This window comes from Molossus molossus, unplaced genomic scaffold (assembly GCF_014108415.1).
Source record: "Molossus molossus isolate mMolMol1 unplaced genomic scaffold, mMolMol1.p scaffold_m16_p_4, whole genome shotgun sequence".
NCBI lineage: Eukaryota > Metazoa > Chordata > Mammalia > Chiroptera > Molossidae > Molossus > Molossus molossus.
Window position 1 is genome coordinate 45,535,872 of NW_023425377.1, and position 14,083 is coordinate 45,549,954.

The 14,083-nt window shown below is 37.3% G+C and overlaps 1 protein-coding gene across 1 annotated transcript in view; it reads right to left on the reverse strand.

Moving 5' to 3' along the window:
- ADAMTS19 (ADAM metallopeptidase with thrombospondin type 1 motif 19) overlaps positions 1 to 14,083 on the reverse strand; it is a 316,590-nt gene that overhangs the window by 215,471 nt on the left and 87,036 nt on the right. Inside the window, exons 4-6 of the mRNA XM_036241047.1 lie at positions 12,832 to 13,004; positions 11,098 to 11,181; positions 10,261 to 10,418 (exon numbers count right to left, since the gene is read on the reverse strand). Coding sequence (XP_036096940.1) covers positions 10,261 to 10,418; positions 11,098 to 11,181; positions 12,832 to 13,004 — 415 coding nt within the window. The remainder of the gene's footprint in view (positions 1 to 10,260; positions 10,419 to 11,097; positions 11,182 to 12,831; positions 13,005 to 14,083) is intronic.

Genomic DNA, 14,083 nt, shown 5'->3' on the forward strand with positions numbered 1-14,083 from the left:
CAGTGGACACTCTGTGTCAACACAGACCAGTGCACAGTAGTGGAGCTCCCAAGGTGCTGGTCGCGGAAGCCTCAAATAGCCGGGAGCCCAGCACCATCCCCCACAGTAGCAGCCAAGATCAGAGTTGAGATATACCCCCAGCAACAGAGGCTGGGGAACAGACATCCATCCCCAGGCAATAGAAGCACAGACCAGCAGCTGAGACCCATCCCCCAAAACTACAGCAAAAGCTAAGCAGGAGTTGAGCCCCACAGGGCAGCAGTACTCCCCAACTGCCAGGGGTGGTACGTGGGGCTCCATAGAGGCCTGTGCCATCCAGCAGCTCACAAGAGCTGTGGGAAGCCAGAGTGCTAGAGGGACTGGTGTGATCCAGCTGACTGCCCACAGGACCTGCAGGATGCGGGGCAACAGAGAAGACTTTGCAACCTAACAGGGACTGTGCGATCCAGTTACCCTCGGAACCTGCGGGGTGCTAAAGCACAAGAGAGGCCTGGGAAACCCAGCAGGGACTGTGCCATCTAGTTACTTGTGTGACCTGCTGGGTGCTGAAGCACCAGACAAGCCTGTGTGATCCAGCAGCCCTTAACAGAGGCATAGAGCCAGATCCCAAAAGGGACTGTGCCATCCAGTTACCCACGGGACCTGCAGGGTGCAGGAGCACCAGACAGGCCTGTGCGACATACCTGCATAAGAGATAGGCGTACAGGATGCGAAAATGGAGGTGGAGTGAATGGAAGACTCACAGATGATCTCCCAGGACCAAATGGGAATTACAACTAAAATAAAGACAAATACTCGGAAAAAAAGCAAAAGAAAAGCAGCAAGACAGGACCATAAAACCAGGGACACTGGTAGGATCTGAGCACGTGCAAGAGGTTGGCGGGCTGGGAGCCCATGGACAGTAGCAGTCTTAGCTGTGAGCAGTGCCCTTGGGGAATAAAGACCAAGCCTGCTCCACAGCTCAGAGAGCCTGGACAGAGTGCTAAAATAGCCACAGCCACTCACCTGGGGGCTACAGAAGAGGGAGGGCAGACTGGAATTTAACTCCATGGGTACACCTGGGATTTGGAGGGCACTCAGAATTTTGGCTGAGTTGAGGCCACAAAGGACAAAGGTCAGTGTGCTCCTTCCCAGAGCTATGGGGAGAAACAGCAGCCCCCACCTCGAATATTCAGCCTTTCCCAGGTAAGGCAAAGAAATGCTAATTGAAGCTCATTAACAACCAGCATCTATCCTACCTTCTGCAAATCCTCTTATACAGAACACCAAGGCTACTTTCCAAGGCACTGAGTAACTGAGACCACAAGCATCCAGGAAAAAGCTAGATGATAACTGAACCATTGTGGGCTTGCAAATCATGCAGGAAAGTAAGACTTGACAGTGGTGTTTAACGTGGGTCCACTCAGGCTCATCCAAACCCAGTAGAGGGACAACAGCAGAACACCAACACAAACAGGGAAAATTTGGCAGGCTCCAAAACCCACTGAGATAGCCACAATGGTGTAACAAAGAAACAAGTCCCAAATGAAAAAACAAGAGAACTCTATCGAAGATGGGATCAATGAAATGCAGCTAAGCAAATTATAAAAGGAAGAGTTCAGAGGCATGATCTTGAGGAAGCTAAACAGTATGAGTAAGGACATCAGCACCATGAGTAAAGATATAGAAACACTGAAAAATAACCAAGTGGAAATGAAGAATGACATAGCAGAAATTAGGAACACATTGGAAGGACTAACCAGCAGAGCAGAGTGCGCTGAGGACTGGATCAGTGAATTAGAAGACAGGGGTAGAAAAAAATCAACCAATCATAAAACCAAAAGGAAAAAACACTTAAAAAACAGGAAGACAGCTTAAGAGAACTGTGGGACAACTGGAAATGTAATAATATTTGCATCATAGCAGTTCCTGAAAAGGAAGAAAATGGGCTAGGGTTAGAGAATATATTTGAAGAAATAGTGACAGAAAACTTTCCTAACTTGTTGAAGGAAGAAGGCATTCAAGTTCAAGATGCACAGAGAGCCCCAAATAAGAAGAACCCAAACAGGCCCACGCCAACACACAGTCATCAAAATGCCAAAAACTAAAGACAAAGAGAATCCTAAAGGCAGCAAGAGATAAGCCACAGGTTACCTACAAAGGAAACCCCATAAGGCTCTCAGCTGACTTCACAACAGAAACACAACAAGCCAGAAGGGAGTGGCATGAAGTAATCAAGATCATGAAACAAGGATCTGAATCCAAGACTACTCTATCCCGTGGCTATCATTCAAAATAGAAGGTCAAATAAAGAGCTTCCCGGACAAAGAAAGGCTAAAGGAATATATTAACACCAAACAGCACTGCAAGATATGCTAAAAGGACTGCTATAATTTGTAGAAGAAATAGGAAGAAAAAGAGAACCACAGTAAACAAAAATGGCAATAAATAAGTACATGTCAATTATCGCCTTAAATGTGAATGGTTTGAATGCTCCGATAAAAAGACACAGAGTAGATGATTGGATAAGAAAGCATAACACATACATATGTTGTTTACAAGAGACCCACCTCAAAACAAAAGACTCACATAGGTTGAAAGTTAAGGGATGGAAAAAATCTTTCAAACAAATAGAAAGGAAAAAAAAAAAAAAAAGCTGTGGTGGCAATACTCATATCTGATAAAGTAGATTTCAAAATGAAGGCCATAACTAGAGACAAACAAGGCCACTACATCATATTGAAAGAATCTATCCAATAGTAAGATATAACCTTGGTAAACATATATGCACCCAATATAGGAGCACCAACATATATTAAAAATCTTTTGAAGGACTTCAAAGGAGAAATCAACAGTAATACAATCATAGCAGGGCACTTCAACACCCCGCTGACATCACTGCATAGATCATCTAGACAAAAAATTAACAAGGCAACACAGACTCTAAATGAAGTGCTAGATCAAATGGATTTAATAGCTATCTACAGAGAATTACACCACAAAACTGCAGAGTTCACATTCTTCTCAAGTGCACATGGGACATTCTCAAAGATAGACCACATGTTAGGGAACAAACTAAGTCTCTACAAGTTCAAGAAAATTGAAATCATATCAAGCATCTTCACAGATCCCAATGGAATAAAACTAGAAATCAATTGCAACAGGTACATGCAAAGACTTTTGAAAACATGAAGGCTAAATAACATGTTATTGAACAATGAATGGGTTACCATGGAGATCAAGGAAGATAGTAAAAACTTCTTGGAAACCAATGAAAATGAACAAACAACACAAAATCTCTGAGATTCAGCAAAAGCAGTTCTGAGAGGGAAGTTCATACCACTACAGGCCTAACTCAAGAAACAAGAAAAATTTCTAATAGACTATCTAACCTCACAACTTGAAGAACTAGAAAGCAAACAAACAAACAAACAACAACAAAAAAAACACAGAGCAAGTAGGCGGAAGGAAATAGTAAAGATCAGAGCAGAAATAAATGACATGGAGACCAAAAAAACAATTCAAAGGATCAATGAAACAAAGAAATGGTTCTTTGAAAAGATAAACAAGATTGATGGACCCTTAGCTAGACTCACCAAGAAACAAAGAGAGAGAACCCAAATACACAAAATCAGAAATGAAAGAGGAAAAATAATGACTGTCACCACAGAAATACAAAGAATCGTTAACAACAAATTCGACAATGTCAGCGAAATCGACAAATTTCTAGAAACACATAGTCTCCCAAAACTGAACTGGGAAGAGATAGAAAACTTGAACAGATAAATAACAACAAAAGAAATTAAAGATGTAATCAAGACTTTCCCAGCAAACAAAAGCCCAGTCCCGGACGTCTTCACAGGGGAATTTTACCGAACATTCAAAGAAGAACTAATACCCATTCTCCTCAAACCATTTCAAAAAATTCAAGGAGAAGAAGACTTCCAAACTCATTTTATGAGGCCAGCATAATTCTAATTCCAAAATCAGAAAAAGACACTACAAAGAAAGAAAACTACAGGCCAATATCCCTGAAGAACATGGATGTCAAAATCATGAACAAAATACTAGCAAATCAAATCCAGCAATACATCAAAATAATTTTCACCATGACCAAGTGGGATTCATCCCAGGGATGCAAGGCTGGTACAATATTCGCAAATCAATAAATGTGATATACCACATAAACGATATGAAAGATAAAAACCATATGATCATATCAATAGACGCTGAAAAAGCATTTGACAAAATCCAGCACCCATTTGTGATAAAAATGCTCAGCAATCTTGGAAGAGAGGGATCATATCTCAACATAATAAAGGCCATATATAAAAGACCTACAGCCAACTCGATGGGAAAATTTAAAAGCATTTTCCTTAAGAGCAGGAACAAGACAAGGATGTCCACTTTCGCCACTCTTATTTAACATAGTACTGGAAGTCTTAGCCACAGCAATCAGAGAGAAAGAAAAAATAAAAGGGATCCAAATTGGAAACGAGGAAGTGAAACTGTCATTATTCGAAGATGACATGATACAATATGTAGAAAACCCCAAAGACTCCATCGAAAATCTACTAGACTTAATAAATGAATTTCACAAAGTAGCAGGATACAAAATTAATGTCAAGAAATTGATGGCATTCTTATACACCAATGATGAACTCACAGAAAGAGAAACTGAAAAAACAATCCCATTTACCATCGCAGCAAAAAAATTAAGATAACTAGGAATAAACTTAACCAATAAAATGAAGGACCTATTCACAGAGAACTACAGGTCATTGAAAAAATAAATAGAGGAAGATATAAAAAAATGGAAGCACATAACTTGTTCATGAATTGGAAGAATTAGCATCATTTAAATGTCCATACTACCCAAAGCAATCTATAGATTTAATGCAATCCCCATTAAAATAACAACGACATAATTCACAGAACTAGAACAAATACTTCAAACGTTCATATGGAACCAAAAAGATCCCGAATAGCCATAGCAATCTTGGAAAAGAAGAACAAAGTTGGAGGGATCACATTACCAGATTTCAGGTTATACTACAAAGCCACTGTAATCAAAACAGCCTGGTACTGGCACAAGAACAGGCAGATAGATCAATGGAACAGAATAAAGAACCCAGAAATGGACCCAAGACAATATGCTTAATTAATATTTAACAAAGGGGGCAAGAGCATATAGTGGAGTAAGGACAGCCTCTTTAATAAATGTTGTTGGGAAAATTGGACAGATACATTAGCCAAAAAATGAAACCAGACCATCAACTTACACCATATATAAGAATAAACTCAAAATGGATAAAAGACTTAAATGTGACTCATGAATCCATAAAAATCCTAGAAGAAAATGTAGGAAACAAAATTTCAGACATCACATACAGCAGAATTTTCACTGATACATCACCTAAGGCAATAGAAACAAAGGAGAAAGTGAACACATGGGAGTACATCTAACCGAAAAGCTTCTGCACAGCAAAAGAAACAACCACCAAAATGGAAAGGCAACCCACTCTACGAGAGAGCATAATTGCCAACGATACATCAGATAAGGGGTTAATTTCTAATATATATAGAGTGCTCATACAGCTTAACAAAAGAAAGACAAAGAACACAATTAAAAAACGGGCAGAGAAACTACATAGACACCTCTCCAAACAGGACATATAAATGGCTAAGAGACATATGAAGAAATGCTCAACATCACTAATCATCAGAGAGATGCAAATTAAAACAACAATGAGGTATCACCTCACACCTGTCAGAATGGCCACCATCAACAAATCATCAAACAAGTGTTGGGGAGGATGTGGAGAAAAGGGGACTCTAGTACACTGCTGGTGGGAATGCAGACTGGTGCAGCCACTATGGAAAACAATATGGTGTTACCTCAAAAGATTAAAAATTGAATCGCCATTTGACCCAGTGATCCCACTTCTAGGAATATACCCTAAGAAGCCTGAAATACCAATCAGAAAGAATATATGTACCCCCATGTTCATAGTAGCACTATTTACAACAGCTAAGATCTGGAAACAACCCAAATGTCCATCAGTAGACGCATGGATAAAAAAGCTGTGGTACAGCCCTGGCCAGTTTGGCTCAGCGGTTAGAGCGCCGGCCTGCGGTCCGGAGAGACCCGGGTTCAGTTCCCGCTAAGGGCGCGTACTTCGGTTGCAAGTTTGTCCCCGGCCCTGGTTGGTCGTGCGGGTGGCAGCCACTCGATGTGTCTCTTCACGTCGATGTTTCTCTCTCTCTCTCCCTTTCTCTCTCTCCCTCCCACTCTATCTGTACAAAAAATGGAAAAATGTCCTCGGGTGAGGATAAAAAAAAAAAAAAAAAAGCTGTGGTACATATACACAATGGAGTACTATGCAGCTGTAAGAAAGAAAGATCTCTTATCCTTTGAGATGACATAGAGGGACCTGGAAAGTATTATTCTAAGCGAAACAAGCCAAACAGAGAAAGACAAGTATCACATGATCTCACTTATTTGTGGAATATAATGAACATAACAGTCTGAGGAACGGGGTAGTCCCAGAGATGTGGAGGTGGTGTGCATACTGACAGACCCCAGAAGAGGGGATTGGGGGGAGAGATGAACCACAGAACTTATGTGCATGTATGCGTGAACGATGGATGTGGACCACGGAGCTGGGGACGGGTGGTGGGGGATGGGGGAGAGGGTGTCAGTGGGGGGGAATAGGAGAAACATCTGTAACAATAATAAATTAATTAATTAATTTAAAAATATAAATAAATAAATAAATAAAAATGAGTGACCTAGAACATGATGTTTATATGCATGTGAGTGTTGTAAAATTATTTGGAATAGAAAAAATATGAAACAATATTGATTAATGAAGAGTTGGAAAATGATATATATCTTTTATGTTAAATCCCTCATATAAAAGATATATAGTTTCTATGTGGTTATTAATAAAAATGAGTTGAAGCCATACATCTAAACTTTGAAAAGTATATGAGGATTTTAGAAAGGAAATGATATAGTATTATACTGTCCTGTTTTAAAAAATAGTAAATATGCTTTGTTTGTACATTTTTATGAGCATCTACAAAAGTATACAAGGAAATAAATCAAACTATATGCATTGCTTATCATATGTGTTGTTTTTTTTAACTTTTTAAAAATTAGTTTGTTTTTGTTACAGATGTTTCTCCTTTTTTCCCCATTGGCACCCACCTCCCCATCACCCCCGCCCTGTCCCCAGCTTTGTTGTCCATATCAATAGGTTATGCATGCATGCATGTGAGTTCTGTGGTTTATCTATCTCTTCCCTCCCAACACCCTCTCTTCTGAGGATTTTCGTTCTGTGCTCTACTTCCATGTCTCTGGGTCTACCCTGTTCCTCACCCTGTTATGTTCATTATATTCCACAAATAACTGAGATCATGTGATGTTTGTCTTTCTCTGCTTGGCTTGTTTCACTTGGGATGGTGCTCTCCAGGTCCCTCCATGTCGTCTCAAGGGATGGGAGATCTTTTTTGCAGCTTCATGGTGCTGCTCCATTGTGTGTATGGCCACAGCTTTTTTGTCCATTTGTGTGCTGATGGACACTTGGGCTGTTTCCAGATCTTAGCTACTATACATGTTTTCAATTAGATGGCGATGGGTGTGGGCAAAGACATAGAGGATTAGGAAGATAAATAAAAATGGGGAAAATAATTGGGAGCCTGGAATAAATATTAGTTGAATAATAGGAAACATTTCTTTAGCTGAAATAGTGATATCTGTAGTTGAGAGTGGGTAAGCTGCTTAAAGCAAAATTACGTTTCTGGAACTAAAATATCCACTCCAAAACCTTGATGAGAATTTAATAAAAATGTATTGTGAAGAGTTTTTTCTAATAATTAAAATAAATTCACTGTTCATGTTTGGACAGAAAAAAAAAAAATTCTGTATCTTTGGTTGTCACCAATTTTCCTATGATATGCTTAGGTCTATAAATTGTTATTTATCAAGTTTGGGGAAACTTTTGGCCATTACATCTTCAAATAATTTTTCTTACCCATTCTCATTTGCTTCTCCTAAGATTCCAAATACAACTAAAATAATTTGTAAATCCAACATCTAAGCTATCTCAGGGTCCGTTTCTATTGATTACTTTTTCTTGACCATGGATCTCAGTTTCATGTATCTTTGCTTGGTTAATTTTTATTATGTTTTAGACATTGTGGGTGATATATTATAGAGATTCAATTTTCTGTTATCTTCCTCTGAAGAGTACTAACTTTTATTGTAGGAGGCAGTTCAATTACTGGTTGATCAATCTGAACTTTGCTCGGTTTGACTTTATTCTTTGGTAGGAAGCTTCTCTCAGAAGCTCAAGATGATTACCAAGCCTTTGTAAATTGGTGGGACCCAAACTCCAAACTCTATCTCCCCTAAAGACCTTACTGAGGTGTGGTTTCAGGCTTTGTTAGGGCAGGTCAAGGGCAGGCATTTCTCTGGATCATGGTCCCTACTATGGAAGCATAGCCTTCCTGTTTTTTTCAGCTAAATATCAGGAGTAATATTAAGGTATTAACAAAACTGTTCAACTCTTGAGACCTGGATCTGCTCAATTCCCAGTGTATTTTTAAAATCCAAACTCCATAGCAGCGGCACTTGGATAAATTTTAAGCAGTTTATATCTGTATATATTCCAACTAGCCTTTCAAAGGTCTCACAAATAATCTACACACGGACTTCTTAGCACCTTTCCCTGCATAGGACCCTTGTCTCTGGGGTCCTCAGCAGGACCACTGTGCTCTACCTAGATTTCAGCTTGCAGTAAAAAATTGCCCCTTGGCAGCTCTGGCCAGGTGACACAGTTGATTGGAGCATCATCCTGTACACCAAAAGGTTGTGAGTTCAGTTCCCAGTCAGGGCACATACCTAGGTTGCAGGTTCGATCCATGGTCAAGGCATGTACCGGAGGCAACTAATTAATGTTTTTCTCTCACATCAATCTCTCTCTCTCTCTCTCTCTCTCTCTTTTCTCTTTCTAAAATTAATAAACATATATTTAGGTGAGAATTTTTTAAAATATTTTTTCTTTATTGATTTGAGAGAGAGAGGAAGGGAGAGGAAGAGAGAGAGAAACATCAATGAGAGAGAACATCGATTGGCCACATCCTGCATGCCCCTCACTGGGGATTGGCCCACACATGGGCATGTGCCCTGACCAGGAATCGAACTGGCGACCTCTTGGTGCATAGGTCAACGCTCAACCACTGAGCCATACCAGCTGGGCTCAGGTGAGAATTAAAAAAAAAAAATTGTCCCCAGGCAAAAATGCTGGGTTGACTGGGGTTGAGTTAATAAATTGTCTTCCTTTCAGAGTTGCAGTTTTGCATTGCTCTTTCTCCAATGATTGAAAGTAGTTTCCAAATAAATATTTTCCACTTGTATGCTTATTAATTGTAGTAGTCCCAGTATCAGGTACATCTGACTGTGGAAGTCCAGGTGTGTTCTTGCATAGAAATATTTTTCATCTTTATGAATTACTTATAACTAGAATAGCTTTTATGTAATTCAGCAACAGCAGCTATGATGCATTCAATAGACTCATTACAAAAAATCACATTTAAATGTCACTGTGTATTGTGATGTGAAATGTCAACACTATTGATATTAAAATTAAGTTGTTACTGAAAAATTAATTATCTTCATTATTACTAGCTCTAAGCAAAATACATTTATCAATAATTATTAATACAGAATGCACATGTATAATATATTTTTGCTCATTATTTCACTTTCTTAAATTTATACATAATGTTGCATTACAAATGCTTGTAAGTGCTACAGACATTCACAATGCAGCTCAAAATTAATTAGCTCAAAATATAATTGAAACTTTTTTCTCAGATTGAACCAGAAAGTTTGTCAATTTCTGTATTTAATATATTGGATTACTTTATATGTGATGACTGAATATCATCCAGTGGGGGCTCGGAATTTCAAAGTTCCACTAAATTTCACCATAGTTTTCACTTATCATCGTCAATGACTATATCTTCACATTAAAAATTAAAGCAAAAAAACATATTTTTAATTAACTAGCCAAATGATTTGTCAATATGTCACCCAATGAATGACAGTTCAAAACCAGTTACTATGACTTAAGGGAAATTGACTAACATCATTATGCCAAAAGTTTTGGGAATACAAAATCTAGAATAAAAGCATTCTGTGAAGAAATTAATAGGATTAATAGCATGTCCATAGAATTCAGAATGTCATTTAACTGGCTTTGGAAAATTTACCTTGTTATAAGTATAGCTGCATCCACAGAAGTCATGTCCTCTCCCCAGCTTGTTGACATCTCTAAATGTATATCATTCTTTTTGCCAAATTCTTCATGTTGCCACTTACAAAAGCTCTCTAGCATTTTCTCTCCATGGTGCCCAATATATAGATCTACCTACAAAAGAAGACATTTCACTTCAAGGCAAATCATTCTCAGATACACAAAACACTAAAAATTGAGCGGATGTCTTGAATTACTAAAGCAAACTGCTAACCATAACATTAATTAGAACCTGGAAGATGTTAAGGATTCATTTAGCCTGAGGTAAAAATTTTAAAACTTTGAGAAGGTACAATATTTATAAAATCTGTTTAATACTATTTGGAAAAACGAGAGAGGTTCAATGAAATACTGAGAATGTGGAACTTTTACACTTAAGTAACTCATGATTTCTATAATTTAAGAACACAGGTTTCACAAAGTGCCATTTAAGCAGCAGCTAAAATGGTGTCACAGAATATTCCTCATTTAAAATGGATTGCAGACAAGAAAAGGCTTTACAAGTACATGTTTAGAGAAGAAAATGAAACCGTCATTAAATATGACTTTTTAAAATTACAAAAAGTTAAGGTTTGTGGTCAGGATGCTTGTAAAATAAGAACATTCTAATTTTTTTTAAAATAAGTTTGAGGTATTAACCGAAACTAAAGACCAGTTTATATATATTCTAAGTGGATATTTCTGGATTTTAAGTCAATAAAAAGTACATCCCTAATATTCTCTTTACTTAAAAGTACCTGGACACAACTTCTCAGCCACTTAATTTAGAACAAAAAACTCAAGACTTTCTTACTGGAGTTTCATGGAGCAGAATAAGCTTTATCACACGAAGATTGACCTGCACACCAAGACTCTTGTGTTGGAAAAGGTTAAAAACCTAAAAACAAATAAAAATAAAAATCCTAAAATAAAACTGAAAAAAAACCTTACTTTTTCTTAAAGCCCAGACATAAGAGAAGTCTCCATTTAGTTAAGAAATCTTATATATTTTTAATTATTTAAAAATTAGCTCAATAAGCAATAACTTAGCTAATTCATTTTACACACCAAGAAGTTTAGACATAGGATGCTGAGATACTTGCTGCAGCTTAATAGTCTAGACATTTCAATAGGGTGCTGAGAGAAGGTTGGGCTTTTCACGATACTGAAGAGAATTTTAGTAACTAAACCCTAGAATTTTTCTTAATTCTTAATTCACAAAGTGCCAATGTCCTGCTTTCTTCTGAGAAACAGTCCTGAGAACTCAGCCTGCTTTATGCCACCTCCCAATTCATTCCTTCGAGTCTGTGCTCTCTCCCAGGCTAGCTGCCAATAGAAACAGTTTTCAGAGCTCCTCCCTGCAGAGCTCCTCCCTGCAGTGCTCCCATGAAGACAAGCTTGTGGGTCATTGTTGCTTAAAGATTTCAGGCCATCATTATAATGAGTTTTCTCAAAGTGTGGTGTGTGTCGCAATGCTGGAATACAAGTTGAATTTTTTATGTGGCACCTTGAGTTTTTACAAAATTTAGCATTTATTTAATTTTTACTAGAAAATATAATACTGACACACCAAACCCATGCTCTCAGAGATAGTATCAACTGGAAAAGACTGATGCTGGTGGACTGTGTTAGTCTATCCTATACCGAAAGCTGGTGGAGTGTTCAGGAAGTAGCTGAACATACACAAAAATGGCTAATGTGTGGAAATATCTGTTTGCTGGGAAAACAAACCCAATAATAGCAAAAAAAAAAAAAAAAAGAGTAAAAATGGGAATTTTGCAAAAACATAACCTATTTATCTTTGAATCAATGGTGTTTACCCTGCCTTATATGGTAACTGGAATTATAAATGGACATTTGCCTTTGGCTCTTATTTATGTTTATTCTCCCCTGAGAACCACTCTTCACTATAACCTTCTAATTCTGCCTTGTAGGTTTACCCAAAACAGTATACAATTAAGTCAAAGATTCACTGGGTAGTAAGCATCCATAACACACTAGGAGCAAACTAGATTTCTGAAGTTCAAAAATTGTCAACTGAAGTTAGCTAGAAATGACGGCAGCTGGTTAAAAATTTAGCTATTAGCTATTAGGTCTTCCTCATCAACTACTATTATATCTGACATCCAATTTTACATACCTATATAAGAGCTCAATGGATTAGCAACCTCCATTTTTGTTTCACCTCATAATCCAGAGTACTTTGGGTAGGCCCATGCATATAAACAAATATAACATTTCTGTTAACTTGAATAGTTGGCCTTTTATAAATGAAAATGAAGAGATGGGCACAAAAAAGAGAAGAAAGACTAATAGAGAGTTTTGCCACATCAAAATAAACAATAAGGGTTTTTGTTTTGTTTTTTTACTAGATTTGATATCTTTTTTGAGACAGATCAATTTGGTAAACCTAAAGATTTGTTTTACTGATGTCAATAAAGGAAAAGAATAGTAATGAGTTAATTTTTAAAGAACTTCATTATACTCACACATTTCTTCCTTAGAGTTTTCTTGAAAAAATTCCAAGCGCACTTTAAAGTTTGCCTACCATATTTAAGATGGTTAGAATGAACCTCCCGGCTGCATCTGCTCCATGATAGGAAACCATTGCTGGGTCTGCAACCACTACAGTCTCTATGTTGTATTCTTGAGGTAATTTGTATGAATAACGTTTCCCTCTTCCACTCTCTGTTATTTTTTTAGATCTAGGTCTTCCTTTATCTGCAACAGAGAAATGAGTATTCAAATGTGCCTCCATCTTGTCAAAGTAAACAAAAAAATTCTCTTTATTCAATTATTTGAAAACATGTTTACTGAATTACCAACATGTAATGATGACACAGTGGTGAACAAAACCAAGTAAGTTCCCTTCACATGTGGAAGCTAAAAGGGCATCTGGCATTGGAGTATGACTTTGAAATCTAACAGAATGGACTTCTACCATTTATTAGCTCTGCCATTTTTACACCAAAGCAAGCTTATACTCTGAGGGACCATCTCCCAGACCCCTGCTCCCTCCTTGGAGTAGTTGGGATGGGCTCTATATTTTCATTCCAAATAAAATTCTCTTTCTAAAAAAAATAATAAGTCACATTAGTAAAATCTCTATAAATAAAATAACTCAATGAATAAAAGATACCATAATTTTCTTTTTTAAACCAGTAACAAAACAAAGAAGTGCCTGAAGTGATTTCACCACATATCCTAATTTCAGGCAGGTGCCCCTAATTGCTAAAACATTATGCATGGGTTACAAAGGATTTGTTTCTGCCTTCCATCAGGATTGTATAGAAGTTAGACTGTTAGGATAATAAAGATTTCTCAAACAGGGCCAAATAAAAGCAGGAACCACAAGTAAATATATTTATAAATTTAAGCACATAAAAATAGAAAATTTCTGTTTACTAAAACATACCACTATCATAATGAAAAGCATGCCACCAAGTGGGAGAAGATATTTACAATGCTTTTCCATAATAAAGAAATAAAAGCTACTCTAAAACAACACAGATAAACCAATTAGAAAATGTATAAAGACTTGAACAGTGATTTCTCATATAAAGGATATCCAAATGGCTAATGAGAAGTATATGAGAAGATGCTCAATCTCATTAATCTTCAGAAAAACACAAATTTAAATCACAATAAATTAAATTAATTAAAATCCCTAGAATGGCTAAAATAAAGAGATGATTATATCAATTGTCAACAATACTGTGGGGACAAGAACTGGAAGTCCTATATACATACATGCAGGGAGTTTAAATTAGGATAAACACTTTGAAATACTGATTGGCAGT